At 42.1% G+C, this 23,994-nt stretch overlaps 2 protein-coding genes across 2 annotated transcripts in view; one reads left to right on the top strand and one right to left on the bottom strand.

The window, feature by feature from the left end:
* The first annotated feature begins 93 nt into the window (after positions 1-93).
* Positions 94-10,956, top strand: LOC146525643 (switch-associated protein 70-like). The gene is made up of 12 exons (XM_085163048.1): positions 94-1,611; positions 3,596-3,736; positions 5,194-5,367; positions 5,453-5,677; positions 5,967-6,113; positions 6,228-6,336; positions 6,523-6,704; positions 7,415-7,522; positions 7,947-8,113; positions 8,371-8,569; positions 9,076-9,172; positions 9,841-10,956. Exons 1-12 carry the CDS (start codon positions 1,516-1,518, stop codon positions 9,957-9,959), a joined length of 1,764 nt encoding a protein of 587 aa, XP_085019174.1. The 5' UTR covers positions 94-1,515; the 3' UTR covers positions 9,960-10,956.
* Positions 10,957-11,611: 655 nt separating this feature from the next.
* The window catches only part of sbf2 (SET binding factor 2), a 111,467-nt gene continuing 99,084 nt past the window's right edge, over positions 11,612-23,994 (bottom strand). Inside the window, exons 38-44 of the mRNA XM_085163075.1 lie at positions 23,139-23,363; positions 22,946-23,053; positions 22,641-22,831; positions 20,921-21,008; positions 20,719-20,850; positions 13,071-20,112; positions 11,612-12,839 (exon numbers count right to left, since the gene is read on the bottom strand). Coding sequence (XP_085019201.1) covers positions 20,014-20,112; positions 20,719-20,850; positions 20,921-21,008; positions 22,641-22,831; positions 22,946-23,053; positions 23,139-23,363 — 843 coding nt within the window. The 3' untranslated portion in view covers positions 11,612-12,839; positions 13,071-20,013. The remainder of the gene's footprint in view (positions 12,840-13,070; positions 20,113-20,718; positions 20,851-20,920; positions 21,009-22,640; positions 22,832-22,945; positions 23,054-23,138; positions 23,364-23,994) is intronic.

Consider the following 23,994-nt stretch of genomic DNA (forward strand, 5'->3'; position numbering starts at 1 on the left):
TTAACTATGGACTAAAGCCAAAAAATCAAAGTGGTGTAGCTACATATTAACAAACTAATTGTAAAAGTAAATATGCTTTGTTTACTTTTACAAAGTAACAAATTTTGTTATGTTATTTGATTTTCATTTGGGTGGTTATGCTTCTTTGTATCTAAATGCTTCTTTCAACACTTTCCAAAACAAGTATTCATTACAAAATTATTTTAGATTCCCTCTCTTAGAGGAGGGAAATCATGCCTGTTGTTGTTTTTCTTTTCTTTTGCTTTGCTTTGTTTTCCCAAAACAAGTTTTTAATTCTGTATTTATTTCTGATAAAATGATCTTAATTATTGAGGCTCTTAACCCCTTGAGTAGTTTAGGTCACCCCATGTGAAAAACAAAATACTGGAGCAACCTCTGAAGACGTCCTTGAGCGTTGCCCTCGAAGTTGCCTGGATTTGAAGTATTCTTTTGGGTTCAGGTTACTTTATCTGTAACCTTAGCTAGATTTGAGTTAGTGTAGCAGGTTACACTTACCTAATGAGTGAAAGATCCCCTGTTTAATCCCAGGAGGAGACAGAAATCTGTTTGAGGTTGTATCAGGAAGAGCATCTGGTGTAAAACCTAAGAAATCAAACACATGGGAATAGATTTGGTCTGCAGGGGGAGTCATCCTCACCAGCACATTTTCAACACAAATTAGAATAACACAACATAATGAAGAGATAAAAAAAAAAAAAAATTCACGTAGTATCAGTATGAACGTCCAATAACTTAACCTGCTTTTGTATACCATCAAAAGTATATGTGGAATCAAATTGCAGCACCGAGTCCAGGTAGGCAGTTATAACATGTAGAAGTAGGAAGTGGAGGTTATGCTCTCCTCCTTTAGGCTCTCAAACTTTTCCCAGCATGCTCCCAATCCAGCGGCAGGGACACTCTACAAATCATTAACAATTAGAAAAAAGGGGCCAAATCGGTTAATTTTAATTTTAGTTAAAAACAAGCTAGCTCTCTTCTGTCTTGCTGCACATGTTAAACAGAAGGCTTGGACAGTAGGCGGGAGGAGCAAGGTTACTCAGAGCTGTGTCCCTGACGTCACCATATCAGGGATAACGGCTCTTCTTGACATCACAGAGAGCCGAGACTGGAAAAAGATTGTCTAAAAGTGTTTAAAGCAGCCTGAAGTGTGCGTTTTTGTCTCACGTGGATTTTTGAAGTCACGAACGACCACACAATCCAAACACCCACCAACGTAGAGCATAGCAGGCTCACTTTAAAGTTACTTATTCATGATTAAATAAACTGTTGACGTGTTACTTGGTTTTAATTAGTCGGGTCAACTGAACAAACTTCCATTAGCAGCGGGACGCATAAAAAAACTAAACAACATGTGGCGCTATCACACTTCTCCCTTTTCTCTAGCGTAGCGCTTCTCTCTGAGAGGCGGATAGTTTCAAACCCGCAAACATACGCAGAGAGGGAGACGGACGGAGAGACACACAGACACCTCCTGCGGTGCTGCTGAGGGATACAATGTGGCTGCGAGAGGAGCTTTTGAAATCCATATGGCACGCATTCACAGCCCTGGACGTGGATCAGCGTGGAAAAGTCTCCAAGTCTCAGTTAAAGGTGCGTTTCGGTTCTTTTTTCTTCTTCCAGTTCAGAGCCTCCTCTGCAGGACACTAATACTTAAACTCTGCCATTATTTTTACTCAGTAACGTAACCGCTGAATAAATGACATTTCCTTTGTTCACTGGTTTTTTTCTGACTCTATGTGTGATAAACGCGGCTGAGTTGGTTTTACTTAGTTAAAACTTAGTGAAAGTAAATCCGTGTACTTTCACTCAATTTTATACGTGTTTCCCTCAATCACAAATTATGCTGAGTGCAGGGATTGTTACAAACTTGGGCTTAAACATATAATCAACGTCTCTTACTGTCAAAGAAAATCCAGTTTCAGGCTGCTCTACTGTAGAAAGAGGTGGTGTTTTACTGTATGACAGCCTGGGCCTAAGTTTGTTTGCCTGGTGGCTCTGTTGTCTGTGTGCCCAGCCTGACAAAGACACTGTCTGACTTCAAGGCTCCTGCAGGGTTTTTCATCTCTAACATATGGACACTGCAGCACAGCCAGGAAAACTGAAAAAGTCCCTATTTATGGAGATGTATTTATACACACTGCTTGTTGAACTATTCACACAAAGCCATAAAACCTTTTGTACCCTGGTGCATTAACGCAGTCGCACTAATCACCAGGGACAAGCTTTGTTCCGAGGAGTGAACATTCATCTTCAAGAACTGGAGTTAACGCTTGGTCAGCAGTGCTTGTAAATGTTAGAAGTGTTTTGCATGCATATCTGCAAACATGAGAACTGCGAGAGTGAACCCAAGCCTAACCTTTCATTTAACCTCGCGTGTGTTATTTTGAGGAAGTGTAATTTGACATATGTTGAGGTAATGTACTGTCCAAAAGCTGGCCTTCATCTTTGTATTTGTAGGAAAATAGGAAATAGGTGGAGCAATTTATTGAAATGTGTGCAATGATACGTGGAAATGCGGAATAGGAAGCAAAAACATTTTATAAAATTCATACAAACGTAAAAGTCAATATCCGTCTTGGACTTGAACTCTCTCACGCAGCTTTATTTTCATTTATTTTACGAAGTCTTCAGGAATAGCTCTCCAGGCTTCTTGAAGGACAATTAAAGCTCTTCATTGTTTCTGTTCTCTATCAGGATGATCCCACACTGCTTTAATAATGTTGAGGTTTAGGCTCTGGGGAGGCCAATCCATGACTCATAGTGTTTCATTGTGTCTATCCTATCCAAGCACAACCACTTTGGTATGCTTTTACTGCACTGGCATTGTGTTTGAAATTATTGTCATTCTTAACAATTAATCCAGTGCCAATCAGATGCTTTCCAGATTATATTGCATGTAACAGATTCAATATATTTCTATATTGATAAATGCAGCTCACACAATGACAGAGCCTCCACCCTGTGTTACAGATGACTGTAGACACTCACTGTTGTACCTCTCTCCCCTTGCCTCCTCCATACATACCGATGATGGTTTGAAACATACATTTCAAATCTGGATTCATCGCTCAATAAGATCTGTTACCACAGATTTTTTTTGTAGTTTCCCTTGATTAAGAACGGCTTCTTGATATCCACCCATCCACTGAGACCATTTCTGATGAGGCTTCAGGAAACTGGATGTGCTGTAGATAGTTTTTGGGTCTGGCACTGACAGGTCACTATTAACAAAGTGCCTAAAGATATTATCTTAAAATGGGTTCTTTGCTAAGTTGTCTGTTAGGTGTAGACACAACAGTGGTTCACAACACATCGAGTTTAGAGCCTTCTTTATGCTTGATTGAGTCATGTGTCACCAGTAAGTGGCTTAACAAACAACAACAAACAAAAATTTCTTCTTAAAATGGTCTCATACAAAGACTGAATGAAAAAGGAGTGAAAAAGGAGCCAATATCAAAAGACCTTCAGAAAACCTGGAGAACTTTTTTTTTTCAAGACTGCCATAAAAATATCCAAGAAAGCCCGGCAGCATCTGTTCCTTTGTTTATTGTCCATTTATCGTTGTGTTTTTCAGGTGCTGTCTCATAATCTGTGCACAGTGATGAAGATCCCACATGACCCTGTGGCCCTTGAAGAGCATTTCAAAGATAACGATGAAGGGCCTCTCTCCAACCAGGGCTACATGCCTTACCTCAACAGGTTTATTCTTGACAAGGTGGGAGCAAAGAGCCTTGGTTCAAATGTTTCTCAGTATGGCTACTTGAGACTTCTAAGAGATGTGAAAACTAGAAGTTGGTCAGTTAAACACTATGACATGTTAACACTCTCTCAGTGCTCGCTGAATAACAATGACTGCGAACACAAGCTGATCACAGGGTGGCGCTATAGCTCACCTGGCTTAACCAGGTGAGGCTTATGTAGACTCCTGGGTTTAAGCCTGCCCCAGACCACTTTCCTGTGCATCATTTGCCCTCACTTTCTCTCCCTACTGTCTTCTCCAGTCAAGACAGTTATGCACCAAAATAAAAAATCTGGAATATGCAGTGTTCACTTTAACATGACGGGTTTCTGACTCACTCGCTGTAGCATCTTGTGCAAGAATGCTGAGACTTCTGAGACAAGACTCGGATGACAAATGCGTCATCCTGTTTGATGATACAAATTCTTAGTATTCAGCAGTTTTTGACCTTGTTTACACTTTAAAATGTGTCTCACCAGCAAACATCTGCTCCACATAGTCATTTAAACCCGTGACTCCAAGCTGTCCAGCTGATAAGTTGTATTCACATTTTGTTACTGCTCACATAACACCAGCTTGAAGGCCCTCCATGCAATAAATTAAAATCTTAATAAGCTGCTGTACGTTTGCATACATCTCAAAGCATGACATGTCTAGAAAAAGGACATATGGTCAAATGTGTCACCCCAATATTGCTCATTGTTTTTGATGCTGTGCGCTTGTGAACTGCTTACCCGTCATGCATTTTAAAGCTAACTGCAAACAGGCCCTTTGATGCATCGTGTTGTCGACACTAAGAAGTGCCAAAGCTTTTATTTACACTGGATATCACACTTTGCCAGGAACAATCCTCAAAAGGCTTTGTAGGACGAAAATTAAAAACGCGCAAAAAAAAAAAAGTAGTCAGTTACACAATAAAAATAGTAAAAACCTGCCAACACACACTTCACACACGGTTTTGTGGCACTGAAAACGATGACTAATCATGGTCTGTTTTGCTCAGTGCACACAGAGTAGCAATGTGTTTTGTTTTGTTTTTAATCAATGCAATAATGGTTTAATGAATGTTAATGAAATCTGTGAATAAAATGAGTTTCATCCTCACGTACTCTTGGCACAAGTGGATCCTTGTGTCTTCGCTCTGCAGCTTAGCAAGCGGCAAACGCACGACAAACGTGCATTTTATAAAAGTTTGATAAAACCGAGCCAGGAAACTGCTCCGGTTTCTCTCTGTTTTCTCGCTTTTCTCTCGTAGGCTCTGACTTGAATAAAAATGAGGCATTTAATTACATCACGTTTGCACCTCACATCCTGCAGACTCGAGGTTTTGAAAGCTCTAAGCAGTCTCCTGCTTAGCATTTGTAAACACGAAACCCTTGATCCTTTGTGCTTCCGACTTTGAATTTGACTGAATTCTGCGTTTTTAATCTCAGGTGTGTGGTGATTTCGACATAATGGAGTTCAACAGGATGTGCTGGACACTTTGTTACAAGAAAAATATACACACAAAACATTTGCTCATCTCAGATAATGATGCTTTCAAAGTGTGGTGCATTTTCAACTTTCTGTCAGAGGACAGATACCCGCTAGTCATCGTCATGGAAGAGGTGAGGATCCCGTAGTCTGAAATGTTTAACCATTCCCTCTACCAAAGCTCTGAGTTTCAAGTAAAGCTTCTACATATCTCCTTAGATCGAGTACTTCCTGCGAAAGCTCACGGAAGCCACGGGGACTGTTTGGAGTAAAGAGAGCTTTGCAGAATATAAGCAGCGTCAGAACTCGAAGAACTTCCTGACTGCCTGGGAGCTGATTGAACTGGTGGGAATGGGTTACTTCAGCAAAGGTTTAAACCGCCAGATCCTGTCCATGGGCATCAATGAGGTCTTCAATGAGCTCATACTGGACGTTCTCAAGGAGGTCAGAGAGGATGTTGATCTGTTATTCTGTGTATTTCTCATATTTGCAGCTTCAGATTTCCCATCTAAAATCTCTCTGAACCGTGAGCTTTTACGGTTTTGCTGCCACTGAGATAAAAATGGCAGCTTCCTCAATGCAAATTCCCTCATCTCTCACTGCATTATTCTTTAGGTGGCTTTGCAAACTCTGGCTACACTAACCCTCCCAGACAGCCCTTGGCAAGAGACTTTTTAACCTTTCCAGTGTAGCTACTGTATTCATATGTTCTTTCCTACACTGTGTTTTGAAGGGATACATGATGAAAAAAGGGCACGTCAGGAAGAACTGGACCGAGCGCTGGTTTGTCCTCCGACCCACCTCACTGTCGTACTATGTGTGTGAGGATCTCGAGGAGAAGAAAGGAGACATAATTCTGGACCAAAGCTGCTGCGTGGAGGTAAACAGCTGAGCTGCATGTCCTACATGTTCCTTAAACGAAAGACTTTAAAATGATGAGCATCCGCTATAGATGAAATTTCATAGCAGCGACTAATATTTCTTTCTCCTGCAGTCGCTGGCAGATAAAGAAGGGAAGAAATGCCTTTTTATTATAAAGTGTGCTGACAAAAGCTTTGAGATCAGCGCGTCAGATAAAAAGAAGAAGCAGGAATGGATTCAAGGTACTGACTCATCATTTTCCGGCCCTCTGTAACTCCCTCATCATAAAAAGGTCTCATCATCACTGTCTCTTCATTTTCTTTAATGTTGCCTCTGAATTTTTGAATGTCAGTGTCTGACTCAACGTTAAATCCATAATGACTAAATGTCGTGGGAATAATTCAGCCGGTGACTCTGTCTTGTGGCAGCTATTCAAACGTGCATCCAGCAGCTGAGGCTGGGGCTGCTGTCTCCTCACCGCGAGGCCCGGCTCAGGCGCTGGGAGCTCCGGCAGAGGCAGCAGGTGGAGGAAGACGACCTGGCAGAGAGGATGAGGCAACTCCAGGCGGCCAATGAGAGCAAACAGAGAGAGCTGGAAGCCATGAGAATTGTCTGTGCTTAAGTCAACTAAAAACTCTAAAAGCCCTGTCATGCGGGAGGAAGAATTATGACTGCCTTGGTTACAGTAACATTTGCTCTTCAATGAACAGAGCCTAGAAGATTTAAACCTTCATAAACCTAACAAAATATATATTTCAGATAACTCATACCTGTTTCATGCTACATAGATTCTTTTTTGGGGGGTTGTTTCTGGGGTCCTGAAACTAATCCAGGAGAGAATGAAATGTGTTGAAGCACTGCTACAGTGTAACTTAAGTTCCAGAGAAAATCATGGTGCTGTCCACTTCCTATTTATTTCCATGTATTCTGTTGGGTTTTTTTAAGAACACAGAGTTTAATGTGACACTCACAGTGAAAAAGGGAAACAAAACTGCTATGCAAACTACTGTTTGTGAACATGTCAGTCATGGACACCTGCATCCAGCAGCAGGCCTGGGCGTATGATTCTTTTAGAACTTTAGAAAAGTTATACTTTCTCACTTCTGCTTTTACTCTGCCAGATGGCTCTTTTTTTATTGTTTTGCTAAACACACCCTGGTGTTACTTAACAAAATATACCTATCGCTAATTGCACTAGAAATAGATGCTAGCATTACTTGTGTGAAGTTCAGCTTTAAGTAAAACCAGTCAAGAACTTCCATGCAGGCTAATGTGGCTTCCAGTCGAGCAACTCTTTCCTCTTTTTTGGGGGTTTTGCAGAAGATGGAAGAGGCTGCGGCTAAAGCGGCGCTGGAGGAGCAGAGGAGGAAGCAGACTCAGTTAGATCTGCAGGATCGCTACAGACTGGACTTGGAGAGAGAGAAGATGGTAACTAGTGTGCCTCTCACAACACCTGATTGCGTGGTGACACAGTTTTATGTATTTTTTTTTCTAAGTAAAAAAAAAGAAAGAAAAAGAAATGTGTCCGGTAAACGGTGACTTTCTGTCTCTTCGTTTTGAGTGTCTGATTAAGCCGTCTGTATTTTAAGGGAAACAAAGGCTAAAAAAGCTCAAATTATCCATCGCAGGATGTTGACTCATCTTTGGTCTGAGTGTCAGATGAGCCAACAAGTTAATCATCCCCCCAAGTTGAAAAACAAGACAGACAAATGCCTTTGTAGAGCAATAAAGACTATTTGTTTAGCAGTAGAGCATACTAACAGTTGACGTGTAGATAACTGCTCTGAGTGAAAGAGCCCATTGATTAAAAATGTGGATGACTGTGCGTGTGTTTGTGTCTTGACTCATTCAGGTGCGTCAGCAGATGGAGGAGCAGGTGGCCCAGAAGTCCAGTGAACTGGAGCAGTACCTGCAGCGCGTCAGAGAGCTGGAGGACATGTACCACCGGCTGGAGGAGGCCTTAGAGGATGAGAGGCAGGCCAAGCACGATGAGGAGGCCATGCGGAAGCTGCAGGCCAGGTCTCGAAAACACGTCCACACACACACACGTGCTACACGGCATGTGGATACATACAGGAAGTAAATCTGGTGATGTCAGCTCCCCGTTTGAGCCAATGTGAACCCGATTAACTGACCTGAAATCTTACCAAGGCTCCTACTAGTTTTTAACTCAGTCACTTTGTGGTTATGTGGTCAATTTATTTGATTTTCCATCCATCTGTCTGTTAAAAGTGAAAACAATATCTTAGGAATGCTTGGTGTGTGTTCATGTGTAGCCTGCTGGAAGAGGAGGCAGCCAAGAGGGCAGAACTGGAGCGGATCCAACAGCAGCAGCAGAGGGCGCTGTCTCAGACCGAGGCAGAGAAGCAAGAGCTAATGGCCGAGCAGCTGGCCAAGGAGAGAGACCTGCAAGCAGCCGTGCAGCAGCTGGAGAGGCTGCAGAGGGAGCGGCAGGGAGCAGTGAAGCAATATGAGGTCAGCTTTCAGAAGACAGAGGCCATGTATCTCAAAAACTATGTATATCCTTACTGTCTGATCAAGCTTCTTTAAAATAAGATTAAAAAACAAAATGCCCTACTTACATTATATGTTCATGCATGGCTTTGACCCCTAGTAAAGGCGAAATGGAAAAGCTTGTGTTAAGATTATCTTCTTCTTCCTCCTCTTCTTCTTGTTGGTCACCCTAGGGGTCTCCGCAGAGGATCACCTGCCTCCATCTGATCACTCTTTTTCTCTTCTGTCACATCCACCCTCCTTCACTACCTCCATGATTCTTGCCTGTGGTCTCCTTCTCCTTTCCTCCTGCCTGGCAGCCCCATTGTCAACATCCTTTGTACAATATATCCACTTTCCTTCCTCTGCACATGCACATCTCGAACTCTGTCTCCTAACAAAAAAACAGATTCACTTGAAAATCTTTTTTATGAGAACAGAAACAGTTAATCATATAAAACACCTCTGTTTTCCTACCTCACATACAGGAAGTGACGAGGAAACTTGAGCGAGCAGCTAACAAGACTAAGACTTGGAAAGACAAGGTGGCCAAGCACGAGGGGCTGGTGCGTCTTATCCAGCCAGGTAGGAGGGCTCTTTGTTTATAAATTTCATTTCCATTTCCACCGGCCACAGGTAGCATCGACTAAGACTTCAGTCCAGCCTGATGAATGACTGGCGAGCTCTCACATTGTAGAGAAGTATGGAAAAATCTGGGGACTCTTCTCTGTGTTTTGCAGCAGGACAAGACATTAAGAATGGGTCGTGTTATGAGAATGGTTCTCTGAACTGTTAATTTAGTCCGAGCCAGAGGTCTGAGTCGTTGTCAGTTTTACGGCACTCTTGGTAATAAAAAAATTACCCGCGGCATGCCAGACCACACCGAAGTAAGGCCGCTTAGCCAAGGAGCCCTCGATTTATGACAGAAGCATTTATTTGTAGTGTCAGTGGACTGAATGTCAAAACACTAAAAAAATGTTGAAATAATCTCAGGTTGCTCTTTGTCAGTTTTGTAAATGGATGGTTCATTAATATTTTCTGAAAGCCCGTTATCAGAAAGACGAATCATTCAGTGGTTATGCAACAGACTAGCAGAGCCAAGCTCACACTAAGCTGTATAAAATGAGTTTGACGCACCTGGCACAAATGTTTTCTCTTACTCGGCAGAAAAAAAAGAGGAACACCAGCGATCGGTTTGTCAGTACATCTTGCTGTAATTTTTTCATCTCTTTTCTTTTGACCCTCTCTTTTAGGTCACAAAGAACCGCAGAAGATCACTAACTGGGGTCCTGCATCGTTCACTGACACTGAGCTGGATCTGAAGAAGAAGTTGTGGCAGGAGCGTAAGAACCAGGGAGCTCAGACTCAGTGATTTATACATGGATAATTCAGTGTTTGTGTCCGAAGTCACCCGACTGTTCACTGCTTTGCTAGTTTCTGTATAAGAAACACTATCAGTGATAGCCTTTTTTTGGAGGCCAGGTAATCATATACCTAAAAAACAATAAAAATAATAAAATGCTCACAAATTGACACAAATGTTGACAGTAATCCATTTCACAGATAAATCCAGATTAATTTGACTGTATCCAGTACCATTAACTGCAAATGATGACATTTTAAATATATTCTACAAGACTGAAAATAGGTGCACACTCTTTAATTTGTTTATTTTGCAAATTACTGGCATCCTGTAGAGCAGGAGTTTCAAACATAAGGCCCCAGAGACAAAGACTCCAATTCAGACCGCTGGACAACTTTGGAAAGAGTGCATAGATTTGGACCTTTTAACTGTGTTTTCATAAGTTTTAAAGCTCAAGATCAAAGTGGACTATATGTGTCACAGTGAGCATTATTGTACTATATAGTTCATGTAATAGTAAAGAGTTGAAGAAAGAACCCTGCTTTTAAATACAAAACCTTTACTTATCTGCACATAATAAAATAAAATGTAATCTTTGCCAGGTCACAAAATTAGATAAATACAGCCTGAGATGAACAACAGCACACGAAGATTACATCTTGTCGTTATTTATTTAGCAGAAACGAGTCCAAAATGCACTTAGAGGAGTTCATGGTCGGCTCAATAACTGCAAGATGTGCAGGTCCCTTGGTTGCAGTGCAAGCCTGAAAGCCTCCGCTTTTATAGAGGTGCTCACACTTGCTGGCGATCAGTTAATCAAGTGCATTTTACTTTCAGCATCTGGCTGCTGCTGGTTCCTATGAAAGCAGTAAGGGTGTAGTTAGTTTTTCACACACTGCTTCTGCATTTTGGCTTAATTTTGTTAAATGAATAATGACACGATGTAACAGACCACGTGCCGTTGTGCATCTGAGGTTGTATTTGCCTCATTTTAAGACCTAAGGAATATTATTTTTAGTATGTCCCGATATGTAAAAGGGTGTTTTTTCTTTTTTCCCGTTTGTATCATCTTAATTTTAAGTCCTCTGTGTCAGCTCCTGTCATGCAAAGGTATGCGTCCTCATTTTATTGTCCAAGGATTGTGGGTTTGCTTTTAGGATGCAAACAAGTTACTCTTCTGCTCTACTTTTTATCCCAGTGTCTACAATTAAAGACTAAATAAACACACTCGAACATGGCAGACAGAAAAAGTAGGTAAAGTAGTGAACAGGCAGTGAGTTCTTTCACAGCCTCTGACTGTAATGAAATGTAACAAGTCTAAAGGCGCTTGATAACATGAACTCACCAAACCACGTGAAAAAAGTAAAAAAAATGGTTTACTTCTCTGGTTCACTTGTAGATGTAGAGCTTCAAGTAATTTTCTTCTGTAACAAAAAATCAAATCCAAGCCTCAGAAGTTTATTTGTTACCTTGGAAAAAGGTAATAATAACAACCATCTCCTGATGGTGATTAAAAGAGGTGATGAGCTGAGATAATTTGATCACAGGTTAACATCCACCTTTTTATTTTATTCATTTGAGTTTTCTGTTTTAGATTTTATTTAGATTTTATTCTCATCTCATGTGCTGTATTTCATGTTAGTACTTTGCTTTTTTTTAAAAAAAATATTTTGACTTGTTAGAAGACTTATTGTAACATAAAAGGAAAAGGAGGAGGATATGTGGGCAGAAATGTTTGCTATACTGTCCCAGGTCATCAGCTGTAGATGAGTTAATTGTGTCTGTTATAACCAACAAATTAAAGCATTTTTTTCACGACTGTGGACGTGGCTGTTCTCATTTCACAGTTTGAGAAGAGGCTTTCTACAAATAAATGTAGAAAAGTAACTAAAGAACCCAACAAGCTTTCCATTTTCTACTTGATTGCAGTGATACTGAACAACATCCAGCAGGTGTCAGCAGATGAACACGATCCTCAGTCATACGCTGAGGAGGGACGGGAGCTTTAAACCGGGACTGCTTAGGCTTAAGCGGAGCCGTGCTCCTTGCACTCCTCAAGGTTGTCGCTTGTAAGGAATAAGCCTGCTGTCATTGTAAAAATGTTATTTTGGCTGTTAGAGAAACAGCAAAACTACTCAGGGGGAGATATTTAGTTGTTGAGACTACTTAGAGAAAAATTAAAACTAATTTCCTGTGACACCCTCCCCCGCCCGCCCCATTTAAAGGAAATCATGGGCATTTCAGCTTTGGTTTTGTATTCAGTTAGTCTGGGCTTGTATATCGGACATATGTCATATTATATCATGTATTTGTATTAGGTATTGCCATAGTGATTCTTCTTCAGGGTGGGATTGGGAAGCTTTACTGGTGAGTGAGCCCGGAGCATTGACAGTTCTTCCACGAATGTTGAGCAGCCTGGTGAACACATCACCTGGGCATGCCTTCACAGCTTTCAGCATGAAAACAATATTAGGGCGTGGAAAGTAAAAGTGAAATAATACGGCCCAAAACCGTTTGTAGTTTCAGGCATCCCTGATTCAAAATAGATAAAGATGCTGAACTACTTGAGTCACCACCCAAATATGAATTTAATTGGACTCTGAGCAAACTACTGCCAAAGGTAGCAAAGACATTACATGTCGTTCTCACCCAGCTGCGATTCTAAGACCGCATGGAGCCAGTGCCTGACTACACAAACAAACAGTACACAATAACAGAACCCATTTATTGTTGTTGTTATTTATTTTATGTCTTTTCAGTTAGGTAGCTTCATTCAGACTTCGTGAAAAGCAACGCAGATTGGATGCACTGCAGATTGAGTGTCACGGAGCGGGCCGACTATCAGCCGCAGCATCACTCCAGAAACTTCCACTTCGGCTGGTGCAGACGCTGAAATGAATATCAGAGAGAATGCTTTGGATCAGCGCTCGTCCTGGTTACCTGTCTGATCGTGTAACAGGTCTTGTAGGTGCTTTACAACATGACTTCGTTGTTCCAGTAACCACTAAAGAAGACGAACCACTTGATGCACATGACATGCAGCGGTGAGGTCTGCATCTCGGTGTCAAAACACATCAGTTTGTGCAACAAAGAACCACTGTTCTTACACGTACTGCTCACCTTTGTCTTCTTCATCCTCATGTTTCAGTGAAAACAGAGACAGCATTGCAGGAACATTGTTTCGGCATCAAACTGTCATTTCGGGCACTTGTTTGTCTCTCGTCTTGCCAGCCAGGCAGCTCGCCTGCACAATGCACGTTTATAGTTTCCAGTAAAAAAGCAACTCGCCTTCATTTGTCCTTCTGAAAGGAAACGGGGAGTTCATTTTGAGTTCAGGAGATGAGATAACGACCTGCACACTGGTCTAACAGTCAGCACCGTGCACATATCTCTATACTGGCAGGTCACTGATAAGATCAGGTGTAGAAACAGATCAGTCAAGGCTCTGAGCTAATAATGTAAGCGGGATTGTAGAAAAAAACTAAACACAACACAGACTCTGCTTTTATGGGTGTCTTGCATGATGATATACGATTAACAGGGTTTGCTGTGTGATAAACAGATTTGGTGTCCACATTTGTTTTTTAAGAAGTATTTATATCTCAGAATCTGAGAAAAATGTGCTGCTTTTTATTGCAAATACTATTCTCAGAATTGTGAGTTTCTCATCTCCGTAGCTAAATTGCACAAGCCCTCTGCATTCCAAGTAAAGGCTATCTCTAGCTGTCTCACCCTCAAGCTCATGTGTTCGAATAGCACCCTAATGCCCATAACCAATCCATCTGATTCCTCTCCAAAACGTCCTCATAGAGACTGATTTGAAACTGGAACATTTTATGGGATTGTCTGCTGGTGAAAAAATGTCTGGCAGATGCCTGTTTTCTGGGTTAGATGGCTTCCCACAGTGACCTCAGCCCTGAGCGTTTCTATAGCTGAATGGGCTCAGGGTTCAGCTGCAGAGAGAAACTGTGGGTCACTTATACAGGCAAGTGAAAAACATCAGGGCCTCAGATAAATCACTCAAAATGGGCCAAAGAAACAGTCACGAAAGCAAACACCAGCCCTTAACAATACAAATCAAATGTTTATTGTGCTTTTCTATTCATGGATGAGTGGGCGGTGTCTGGATAAGATCATCTGGAGCTCGGTTGATTCATGCATTGGATAATCTAGACCCCCATGTGCTACCCGCAGTTGACATCACCCTGATTTCCAAGGGTGGGACTCGATGATGTGTGTCAAGCTAAGTGAGATCAGCGTTTGGAAGTGTTCTGCTGAATTTTGGAGCAGGTGCCCGCAGAGAGGCCCGCAAGTTTGTGAAGCGGGAAGGACCCCCAGCAGCGGCGAATGAACTCTCAAGTTGCCTACATGACATGACATTCATGTAAAAATTGCTACATAGCAGGCATTCATTGCAGCCACAGGGCTACATGGATATTAGCCTTGGAGGAGCAATAAAATAAATCAGGATCATCTGTCACTGGGGTATTTTTGGGGCCTGCGGAAAAGCCAATCGGCTTATTTCTGGAGATGTTTTATTGGACAAGAAGCATTTACTGCAGCTGTGACTAAACACGAAGAGCGCGATCCAAAACCAACAGATACGTGCAATGTTTAATTTATAGACCACTTTTGATGTGGAAGCAGCACGCTTCCAGCCAACCAAGACTAATCACAGTGAACTCAAGACACATGCAGCCAAGTTACACAATATCACTGTTACACAGCAATGCATTTAAAACACTGCTGCTTGTAGGGGTAATAGAGGCTTTCATCAGTAATTTGTCTCAAACGTTGAGAAAGAAATCACTTGCACAGGCAGTAATGTACACCACCTCATGCTATCGTTATATAACAGCTCGGAGTTTTTGTCCTAAAATACTTATTCAATTGATGTGCATGAATTTGGTGCAATCCGGTCTTAAGGAAGTAAAACCCCCCATTTTTATCTCTGGAGAAGATGATTCCTATCATGCCATTCCACACAATCTTGCTGGATAACTTCCGCTGCATCCCAGTATTAGCGGGCCAAGGTCCTAATCCCCTTACCCAAAGCAAAATGCTAAATATGATGTGTCATAGACTCTGTCCAGATGTTGGCCTGCTGCAGCTCTGCACCTGCTGCCAGTACAAGCCAGCTGGGAGATTGCATTGCTTGACAAATACTCACCCCTTCCCTCCAAGAAAGTGCCTCACCGCTCTTCTTTTGACCTCAGCTTCCTTTCTGAATCAAACCTTCGAGGGACCACAGGAGTCCTGTTCTGCACCGCCAACCAGGCGCCACAGCGCGTGAGCTGGGGCTCCTGCCCAGTCCCATATTCATTGTTGGCAAGTGAGACGTAGATCATCATCATCCTCTCCAAGCCCTGTTGCTGGCTCAGATCAGAAAACATCAGTTGAAGGGGTGTCTGATTACTGCTGATTGATAGGACATCCTTTATTGAAGATGAGGTGCTCGCATGAGGACAGAAATTACAAATAGTTCTTCCTGTATCCTGTGACTCTAGCCTATGTGTGACACGACAACAAATGATGAGCAGCTTTGTTTTGTTTTTTTTTACCTTGAACTCACTGCTAAGGTCAGCATTCAGTACTCACTGTACTTCTAGAAAACCTGTTTACAAACCTATGAAATTCATCATGTGATTGTGGTGTGTTAGCACTCACCTTATTGACAGAGCTGATGCTCTGACATCACAGATAAGTCATAAAACCAGAGTAAAGAAGAAGTTAAAATGCCGAGTGCTAAATGAAAAGCCAGAAGACCAAATCTATTTTTGTTTATCCTGAAGGGAACATACTGCGAGTGCTAGGACTCGATTGCCATGTGTTAACAGTTACATGGAAAGTTAACACAAGACTCTATTAAATGATGTGAAAAACTAAGTGTGCTCCATGTTTCAGTTGATTTTAAAAGAGCTTTTAGTGGGAATAACTCTAAGTAATCCTTTTCTGCACGAGTCTCTGACACCCCACTCTTCCTTATAATGTTGCTTTAGTTCATCGAGGCTTGATTTGTTGATGCACAGCTCTTTTAAGGTCCCTCCACAGCATTTCAGTCATGTTGAGGCCTCGACTTTGATTGGACCATTGCAGCACCTTGGTTCTTTTCTTTATCAGCAATTCTGTTGTAGATTTGCTGCTGTTAGATAACTCAGTTCAGACCAGCTGTAGCAGTCAGACAGATTGCCTCACATTTGACTCCCGGATGCTTTAAATAAAGAGTAGTTCGTAGTTGACTCAATGCCGGCAAGGTGCCGAAGTCCTGTGGCTGTAAAACAAGCCCCAAATCCTCCACTCTCCATTGTCATGCTTGTAGATTTGTATGAGGTGTTTGTACTGCTGTATTTGGTTCTATGTGCAATACACTGTGCATGGCGGCCAGACGTCTCCATTTTGGTCTCGTCTATCCAAAGGACATTGTCCCAGAACACTTGTGGTTTGCTGAGATGCAACTTTGCAAACCTAAATTGTGCTCCCATGTTCTTTTCGGAGAGGGGATGCTTTCTCTCAGGAATCCTGTGAGGGGAAAGTTTGACCTTTCTTTTTTTCAGCTGTAATCCAGATAAATATGAGCTTCAGCTAACAGAGAAATCATCACTAGCTAGCAGATGGCAGACAATCCAGTCTTACACTGCTGGCTGCTTAGCTTCTACATATAAACCCAAAAATATTCCTTTGGTAAACATCATCTGAGAATACAAAACAGTTACACAATAAAGTAAACTCTGAGTCATTGTTTTTCCGGACACTTATGACAGATGGATGGTGTAAATGTGAGGAGACATAAAAAAATGGCAGGCGATTTATATCTGACCTGACATGATTAGAGTGGGAGCTCTAACAACCAGACGATCCCCTATGAGCCAGCACTTGGCGACACTGGGAAGGAAGAACTCCCTTTTAAGAATAAGAAACTGGCAGAGCCAGACTCAGGGTGGTGCTGGCATCTTCTTCGACTGGCTGGTGAGTGAGGGGAAAGGAAAAGAGGAAAGGAGAGCTTCGGGAGTCTGGAACGAAATAAGACATTTAAACACTTTTTTTAAACATGGGGTGAAAAGAATCTGGCTGAAGTAAATCAAAAGGCTGACTCATTTTACTCCATGGTTACACATAAATCACTTGATTTAAAACATTATTTTCCTCTTCGATGTCCTAAAACCCTGACAAAACAAACCAAAAATGCCCCTGCTGGCAATTAGGAGCAGTCAGGGCTCAGAGGTTTCTATGTGAGATTGACTCCTCCAACCTGCATATCAAAGTATCTTTGGGCAAGATACTGAAGCCTTAGCTGCTCCTGATGCACAGATTGGAGTTTGTCTATTTACTACAATGTCACCTTGATTCAGTGCAAACATATCCATAATTTAAAAAAAAATTGTATTGCATTGGTAAAGAAATACCCCCATTTGGCTGTGGGCATTCAGTCTTCCCTCTGCTTGCATGGAAACACAGCTGTCATCGAGATTTTGGCTCCGGATCTTCAGCACTCTTTGGGGTCTCCTGGGTGTTTCCCTGTCCCTTTTCATTTTCCACTCCTCCTTCTTCTCCTGCGGTTCAATAACCTGGCCTCCACCTCCTGTTCGCCACAGCATAATACCCACTCAGATAATGATGCAAATAATAACATAAAACAAATAAACAAAACAAAAAGACAAATAAGATGAGCTTACAGAGAGTTACATGTGCTCCTCTTGGAAAATGCAGTTGATTGTGACCTTTTACTGACAGTGTGAGTTCAGTCTCAGCTCGAGGCCAAGTGTACCTGAGCCAATGTGGGTGCCTAGTTTATACATTCATTTTTGGCAAGCCTGTGGGATTACTCAGGGTGAGTTTCTATTTATTTATTTTTTTCACCAGTCCCAGAGGCACCACTTCCATCCAGACAAGGCAGGCAACTGCTTGAAGTCTAGGGGGCATGAGGTTAACAAAGTTTAAACTAGTGCAGAAGTGGCAAAGTGCAAAGTCTGCATGTTGCACAAATAGGAGAAACCTGACTCCCTTCAAGGGGGCCCCACCTGACTGCACTCTCTTCAGCTGAAAGTAGCGTGAATGATTCTGTTTAAACAAACCTAATGAAAACAGTGAAAGCCAATCTGTGAAAATGAAGACGAGTTATCCTTCTGGGACCAAAGAAAAACAGAAGGAAAAAGAGGAGGAGAACAAAAGCAACACAGCAGTGAGTGGAGCGGATAATTACTATTAAATATAATGCTGAAAGAGACACTCGAATAACATAACTTTTACTATCTAGCTATCGTCTTCTGCTTAGCTGTGATAGGGCGAGAGGATTCATTAGCTAATTTGATCCCACGCATCTCCTCACACTGCAAAAACTCAAAATCTTACCAAGTATATTTGTCTTATTTCTAGTCACAAGATCTCATTACACTTAAAATAAGACAAAATCAGCTACAAATCAACATTCCAGTAAGATATAGGAACTTGTTTGAAGACAGTGAATCTTGAAACTAGAGAATTTTCACTTGTTTCATTTTTTCCCCTTATTTCAAGGTAAAATATCTTGATGATGAAACAAGTGAAAATTCTCTAGTTTCAAGATTCACTGTCTTCAAACAAGTTCCTATATTAAGAGATATTGGTGATAAAACACTGGCTGTAGGGGCCATCTGTAAATTTTCCCTAGGGCCCCAATAGACTAGACAATAGGCCCCACTAATCTCGCGCACATGTTCAGATTAGGAAGTTCAAAATTAGAAATGGTCATAATTTAATCCTGCCTTTACTTCATCACTAGGTAGAAAAATATATGAGCACAAAAGGAACAGGTAGTTTCAAGTATGTTTGATTTATTTCCAGAAAAAATAGCGTAACCACAAAACATGGGACAAAGATACAGTAACGCCGGTGATATGGCTGAATAGTTTGTGTTTTTCTTCTTTTGTAATGAAACTGTGAAGGCTGCATAAACAGATGGGACGATAAACTCTGAAAACCATCACGTTCTACATGATATATATTCTTTAAAAAGCCCTTAAAAGACACAGAGCCTGTCCGAACAACAACAACAACAACGTCCATTTCATTTTCAGAAAAACATGTCACCACAAACAGAGAACAGGCCACTCGGGGGGTTTTGTGCACCAGTAACAACACATTGAAGAAAAACTCAGTCACATTAGAATTAAAGTTAGAAAAAGTATACTTATGTTCAGTACATACAGTATATAAAGCAACATGTCATGTAGGTATTTACAGGAAAACGTAACGCCACCACACTTACACAGTTACACTTTTAATAAAAATAATAATTTACATTACACGAGACAAAAGTGTTAAACCAGAAGTCAATGAACATTCGACAAAACAGAGGAAACGTCACATTTTTAAATTAAAACAAAACAAAAAATCTCAGGTAACTCATTTGAGCTCACTGTGCAAATTCTTTCCATTTAATCTGTCATGAGGAGACGACACATGCACACTGCCAAGTAATGCCTTTAGTCTCGCTGTCCGCATCTGTCAGAAAGTATATTTGATGATGAGTGCATACGTTAGCGCTAAGTGCAAACAAATTGCTTTTTAATGTTGTGCATTAAAAATCTCTGAGTTTTTGGCGGTTCATACGTTTATGTAAGCAGCAATAACTTTTTCCTCGTAGTAAAATATGATAGAAATTCTTTTACAAGCTTTTTTTTTTTTTTACTTTTTTTTTTTTAAGTCAAAAACTGAACCCACAGTTTGATTGGCCAGTGATATTGCTTTGATCTATGTACATCTAGAACAGGATAACATGTCCTTGGTAGTGCAGTCCCCTAAAACCTCAGCTTATGTTTACTTTATCCCTGTCAGGGGGGTGGGAGTGCGGCACGCTGACAGCAGAGGCAAATTTGGTCACCCGATTCCAACTGAAGCTCACCTGTGGAGTGATGACAGGTTGCTAAGTAGCAGGCAGATAGGTGGATGGAGAGTATCCATCCTCCACTACCAGGCACTTAATTCACTGTTTGGTCCCCAAAATTAAAGACATCTAAAAGTTGGATAAAGCGGCTGTCGCGTTTGCCCTCGACCGCCCGACGCTGCCTCTGATGTCGTGTTTACTTCACGCATCAGAGATGCAGTTCTGGATCTTGTCTATCCACACTTGAGCGCTGGAAGCATCTGAGGCACAGAAGTTGTAGACTCTCTTGCTGGTCTTCAGCTAGAGGGCAAATGGGTGGACGGACAAAAGGTTAAATGGCAGCAAAAAGGGCAACAATGTCACAAATTTTCATCCCAATTTTGCACACTTTTTAAACACGTTTACAGAATTCCTGCTGGATTGTTGGGGATCAAATACTTATTTCGGTTGATGACGTGCAAATCAATGCATTACTTTTATGTAAGGTGTTTTTTTTCTGGATAGAAAATGGACGGATGGACCAGCTTTCTTCAAAAGTGACCAAACTTCCCTGAAATTCACGATGGGATCAAAAAGCTATTTCCTTCACTGTACGTTCCTACCCTCACCTGGTCTCAATCTCTGAGAAGCGACCGAAAGAATGATATTGTCGATGGCGTAGCTCTCCCTTAGTGACAGCGGTAGGAGCTCAGTCATTCAGGAGGGAATCAGACTAAAGCATCTAGGACATGCTGCAGTGCAGGCAGCGAACTCACGTCAAGTATAAAAGTATAAAAACATTTTGGGAAAATACAGACACCCATAATGCAACACTCTATGCAAGACCATATTAATCCAATTGTATAATATAAAAACAACTTCCAGATAAAATATAATATGTAGACCAGTGAATAAATGTGTACTCACGTCAAAGAAAGCCTTTTCACTGATGTGCTTTGGCGCTCCTATAGTGGGCGCGGCCGTCATCACGGACTCCACCTCTGCTAGATCGATGTGGCCTCTGCAGTTCGTGTCCTCCCCGGTGTCGTAGTACCTCATCTGCAAAGACGAGACTGTTAAACCTGCAACCGGTCACTCAAACTACAGCAGGGTAGTGCAACCTGCTCACCTGGTGTTTTGTAATGTCCAACACGAACCAGCGAGGCTTCCAACCTTTCAGCAGTGCTCCACGTTTATACAGGACGCCCTCATAAGACCTACAAAAATAACAGTTGTAAGTTTGGATGTTATGTGTCAACACTTTTAACCTCACATTAGTCTTAAAAGCAGAAATCACAAGAACTCTGGTATTTTGTTAATTGTGATTTTAACCGATTCCACATGCGGTTATAAATCAGAGTCCCAAGGAGAGCAGCTGACAGAGGTAGTCATGAAATTTTGGATGAAGTCTGCATTAGCCAAAACTCCTGGCTCTAACTCCGCACATATCTCCGACAGAAGTAGCACACGCTGCTTCACAAAAAGCCGCAACTAAACAGTTGGCACCCTTTCTCCTCATCCTCGTTTTCATCTGTTCATGAATTTGCTATCTTCCACTACACACTACACATACCTATAAATGAAACCATATGCTGACTTCAGTGTCCTCCACGTTTATGTGATGTGTAGTTAGTGGATACGGTTCATTCAGGGGAGTCGCCAGGGCACCAGGGAACATGATACCTGAAGCCTTGCAGTGAAAATTCAGTGTTTTATTTATGATTTTCACTGTTTTTGTGTCTGACTTCCTGTCCGCCTGACGCAGCTTCCATCAAAAATAGTCGTTGCGCATATTTTTAGCAAAGCAGAGTAAAGAGCGACCTCTTCCGGGTCCACTCTGGGGACCGCCTGCAGTGAGCTCTGATGTCAGATGGAGGCAATGTTCAAATATGTGCTACAAACGGTCTGTGGACCACTGTTGCTCGTGTTGTTGTCGGTCTAACAGCCAACCATGTAGGAGGGCTGTGTTAAAAACAATGAATGGTGTCACTGCAGCCACTGTCCGTGCTTTTCGTGTTTTATTTTTTGATAGTTGTTTTGTTTTTGCGGTTCTCCCGTTCCCGGTGAACTCTGCTATCCTGCTGTGTTCGGCACTAGCTTCCAGCGACGCGCTGTCAGGATCTCGGGCGGGCGAAAACCCCTCTTCACCCTCTGTCCTGCTAAAAAGTGGACAAATTTGTGGGACCACAAATTTCTCTTAAAGCACGTTGGGTGGAATCACTCGATTGTTAGGAGTGATTAGGACCAGCTCTACTGCGTACGTTGGAGCTTTCTTGAAGCTACGGCACAATTTTAAATGCTGTTGTTTAGATAATCAGCTTAATGCAAAGCAACAACCTGCTTTGCTTTTTGTGTCCACAGAGGTTTAAAGGTTGAAGTGCTACGAGACATCAGACTAATGTAGGTCATGTTTTGTGATTTGGATGCAATGAGAAGGTGATGAAACATGGAAAGTGCTCACTGATAAGTAATATCTGGTTTCTGATTTACTTGCTTCATCTGTTAAAACTTTAGCCTGTCTGAACATTATTTGAATCAGGAGGAGCACGTATTAAACTGAAAATATACTCATTTTTTTAAACCTAAAGTAGATTTTAATGACCGTGTGTCCACCTCAGGAAATGATCCAGATATTGGAGCCAAAAGACTGTACTTTAACCTCACAGTAATTGTAAAATTACACACCCAGAGTTTAATAGAGTACAGACAATTCTCACAAAACATGACACACAGCGTACCAGAGCGCTGACTCATTTTCCAAAACTGGACTGGCCCCTCGGCAACAGCTTGTCAGCGAAACAAATGTGGACTTCTAATTTGTTCCGGAAATCAGGAAGTTCACGACCCACCTGTTCTCCTCGCTCTTGGGGGTGAACTGGTTGTAAAGTGTTGCGGCGCGGCGGTTGATCCCATTGGCTGTGGCGGTGCTGTGGTCCTCTACCAGAGCGCTGTCTGGCAGGTGCAGCATGGAGCGCCGCTGGAAGGCCTGCAGGTTAGGTGTGGAAATGAGGCCTGAGATGGACAGCGAATCCTTACAGAGCTACACACGAACAAAAAAGAAAAGAAATATTTAGACAATTAAACAAATGCAAAGCATATGACTGCCCTTCTATGTTCAATCATAACATGTCATAAAGACTCCTCCAGCACGCACATTTCCCTCTTGCTTGAGGTCCTCCTGAATGCTCATTCTGACTCTTTCCAGAGTTGTCTGCCATTTTTCCGGGGCCTGGTTAAGCTCGCTCTCTAACCTCTCGATGTCCTGCAGCACAAAGAAGAGCCGAGTAAAGTTACCCACAAAATGACAAACAGAACAAACATTTTAAACAAAAGCTGGGGTCTCTTACAGTGAGAAGCTTGGTGATGGCGTCCGGCTGGGCGCGGCTCACGCTGCTGTAACACGGCCAGACAATCCTCCTCTTGCTGTTGGAGATGGTGTGCAGCTCCTCCGAGCTCTCCACCCTCACAGCCATCGTCCTCCAGTCGTAACACGGCCCAGTCGACAGGGTCTCCTCTGTGAAGAAGTCCCATTTATTCAGGCTGAGGATGCTGATAGAAGGCTTCAGGATCACCTGAAACACAGACATCACAGGATAAGGATAAGGAGAATTTAATCTAATTCTAATTCAGTTTTATTTGTATAGTTCGTCTATAGGGTTGGCTACTAATCGAACGAATTTGGTTGTTTTATCCCAGTCCAGCATGCCAAAGCACACCAAGGTGCATTGATTGGACTGTGAGCGTGTGAATGTTAGGTTAGAAAAGCACTCAGTAAGTACAGCCACCAGTGCTACCCTTCAGCCTCCCAGCTGATGTAACTATGGTATGAATTCAAAGATTCTAGGTAATTTCAGAAAACCTCAAGCTAAAGGTCACTGAGATTTCAACTTATCTGAGATCAAGTCAAGTGGGCAGCACGGTGGCACAATGGTTAGCACTGTTGCCGCACAGCAAGAAGGTCCTGAGTTCAATTCCACCATCAGGCCGGGGTCTTTCTGTGTGGAGTTTGCATGTTCTCCCCGTGTTTGCGTGGGTTCCCCCCGGGTACTCCGGCTTCCTCCCACCGTCCCCCACAAGACATGCAGCTTGTGGGGATAGGTTAATTGGATAATCCAAAATTGTCACTAGGTGTGAATGTGCGAGTGAAAGTGAGTGCGAATGGTTGTCTGTCTCTGTGTGTTGGCCCTGCGACAGACTGGCGAC

This window comes from Neolamprologus multifasciatus, chromosome 1 (assembly GCF_963576455.1).
Source record: "Neolamprologus multifasciatus chromosome 1, fNeoMul1.2, whole genome shotgun sequence".
In the NCBI taxonomy this organism is placed as follows: Eukaryota; Metazoa; Chordata; class Actinopteri; order Cichliformes; family Cichlidae; genus Neolamprologus; species Neolamprologus multifasciatus.

Coding starts and splice junctions, on each gene's coding strand:
- LOC146525643 (XM_085163048.1), top strand. CDS start 1,516: ATGTGGCTGCGAGAGGAGCTTTTGAAATCCATATGGCACGCATTCACA. Junction 1,612..3,595: donor TCTCCAAGTCTCAGTTAAAG/GTGCGTTTCGGT, acceptor TGTGTTTTTCAG/GTGCTGTCTCATAATCTGTG. Junction 5,678..5,966: donor TACTGGACGTTCTCAAGGAG/GTCAGAGAGGAT, acceptor TGTGTTTTGAAG/GGATACATGATGAAAAAAGG.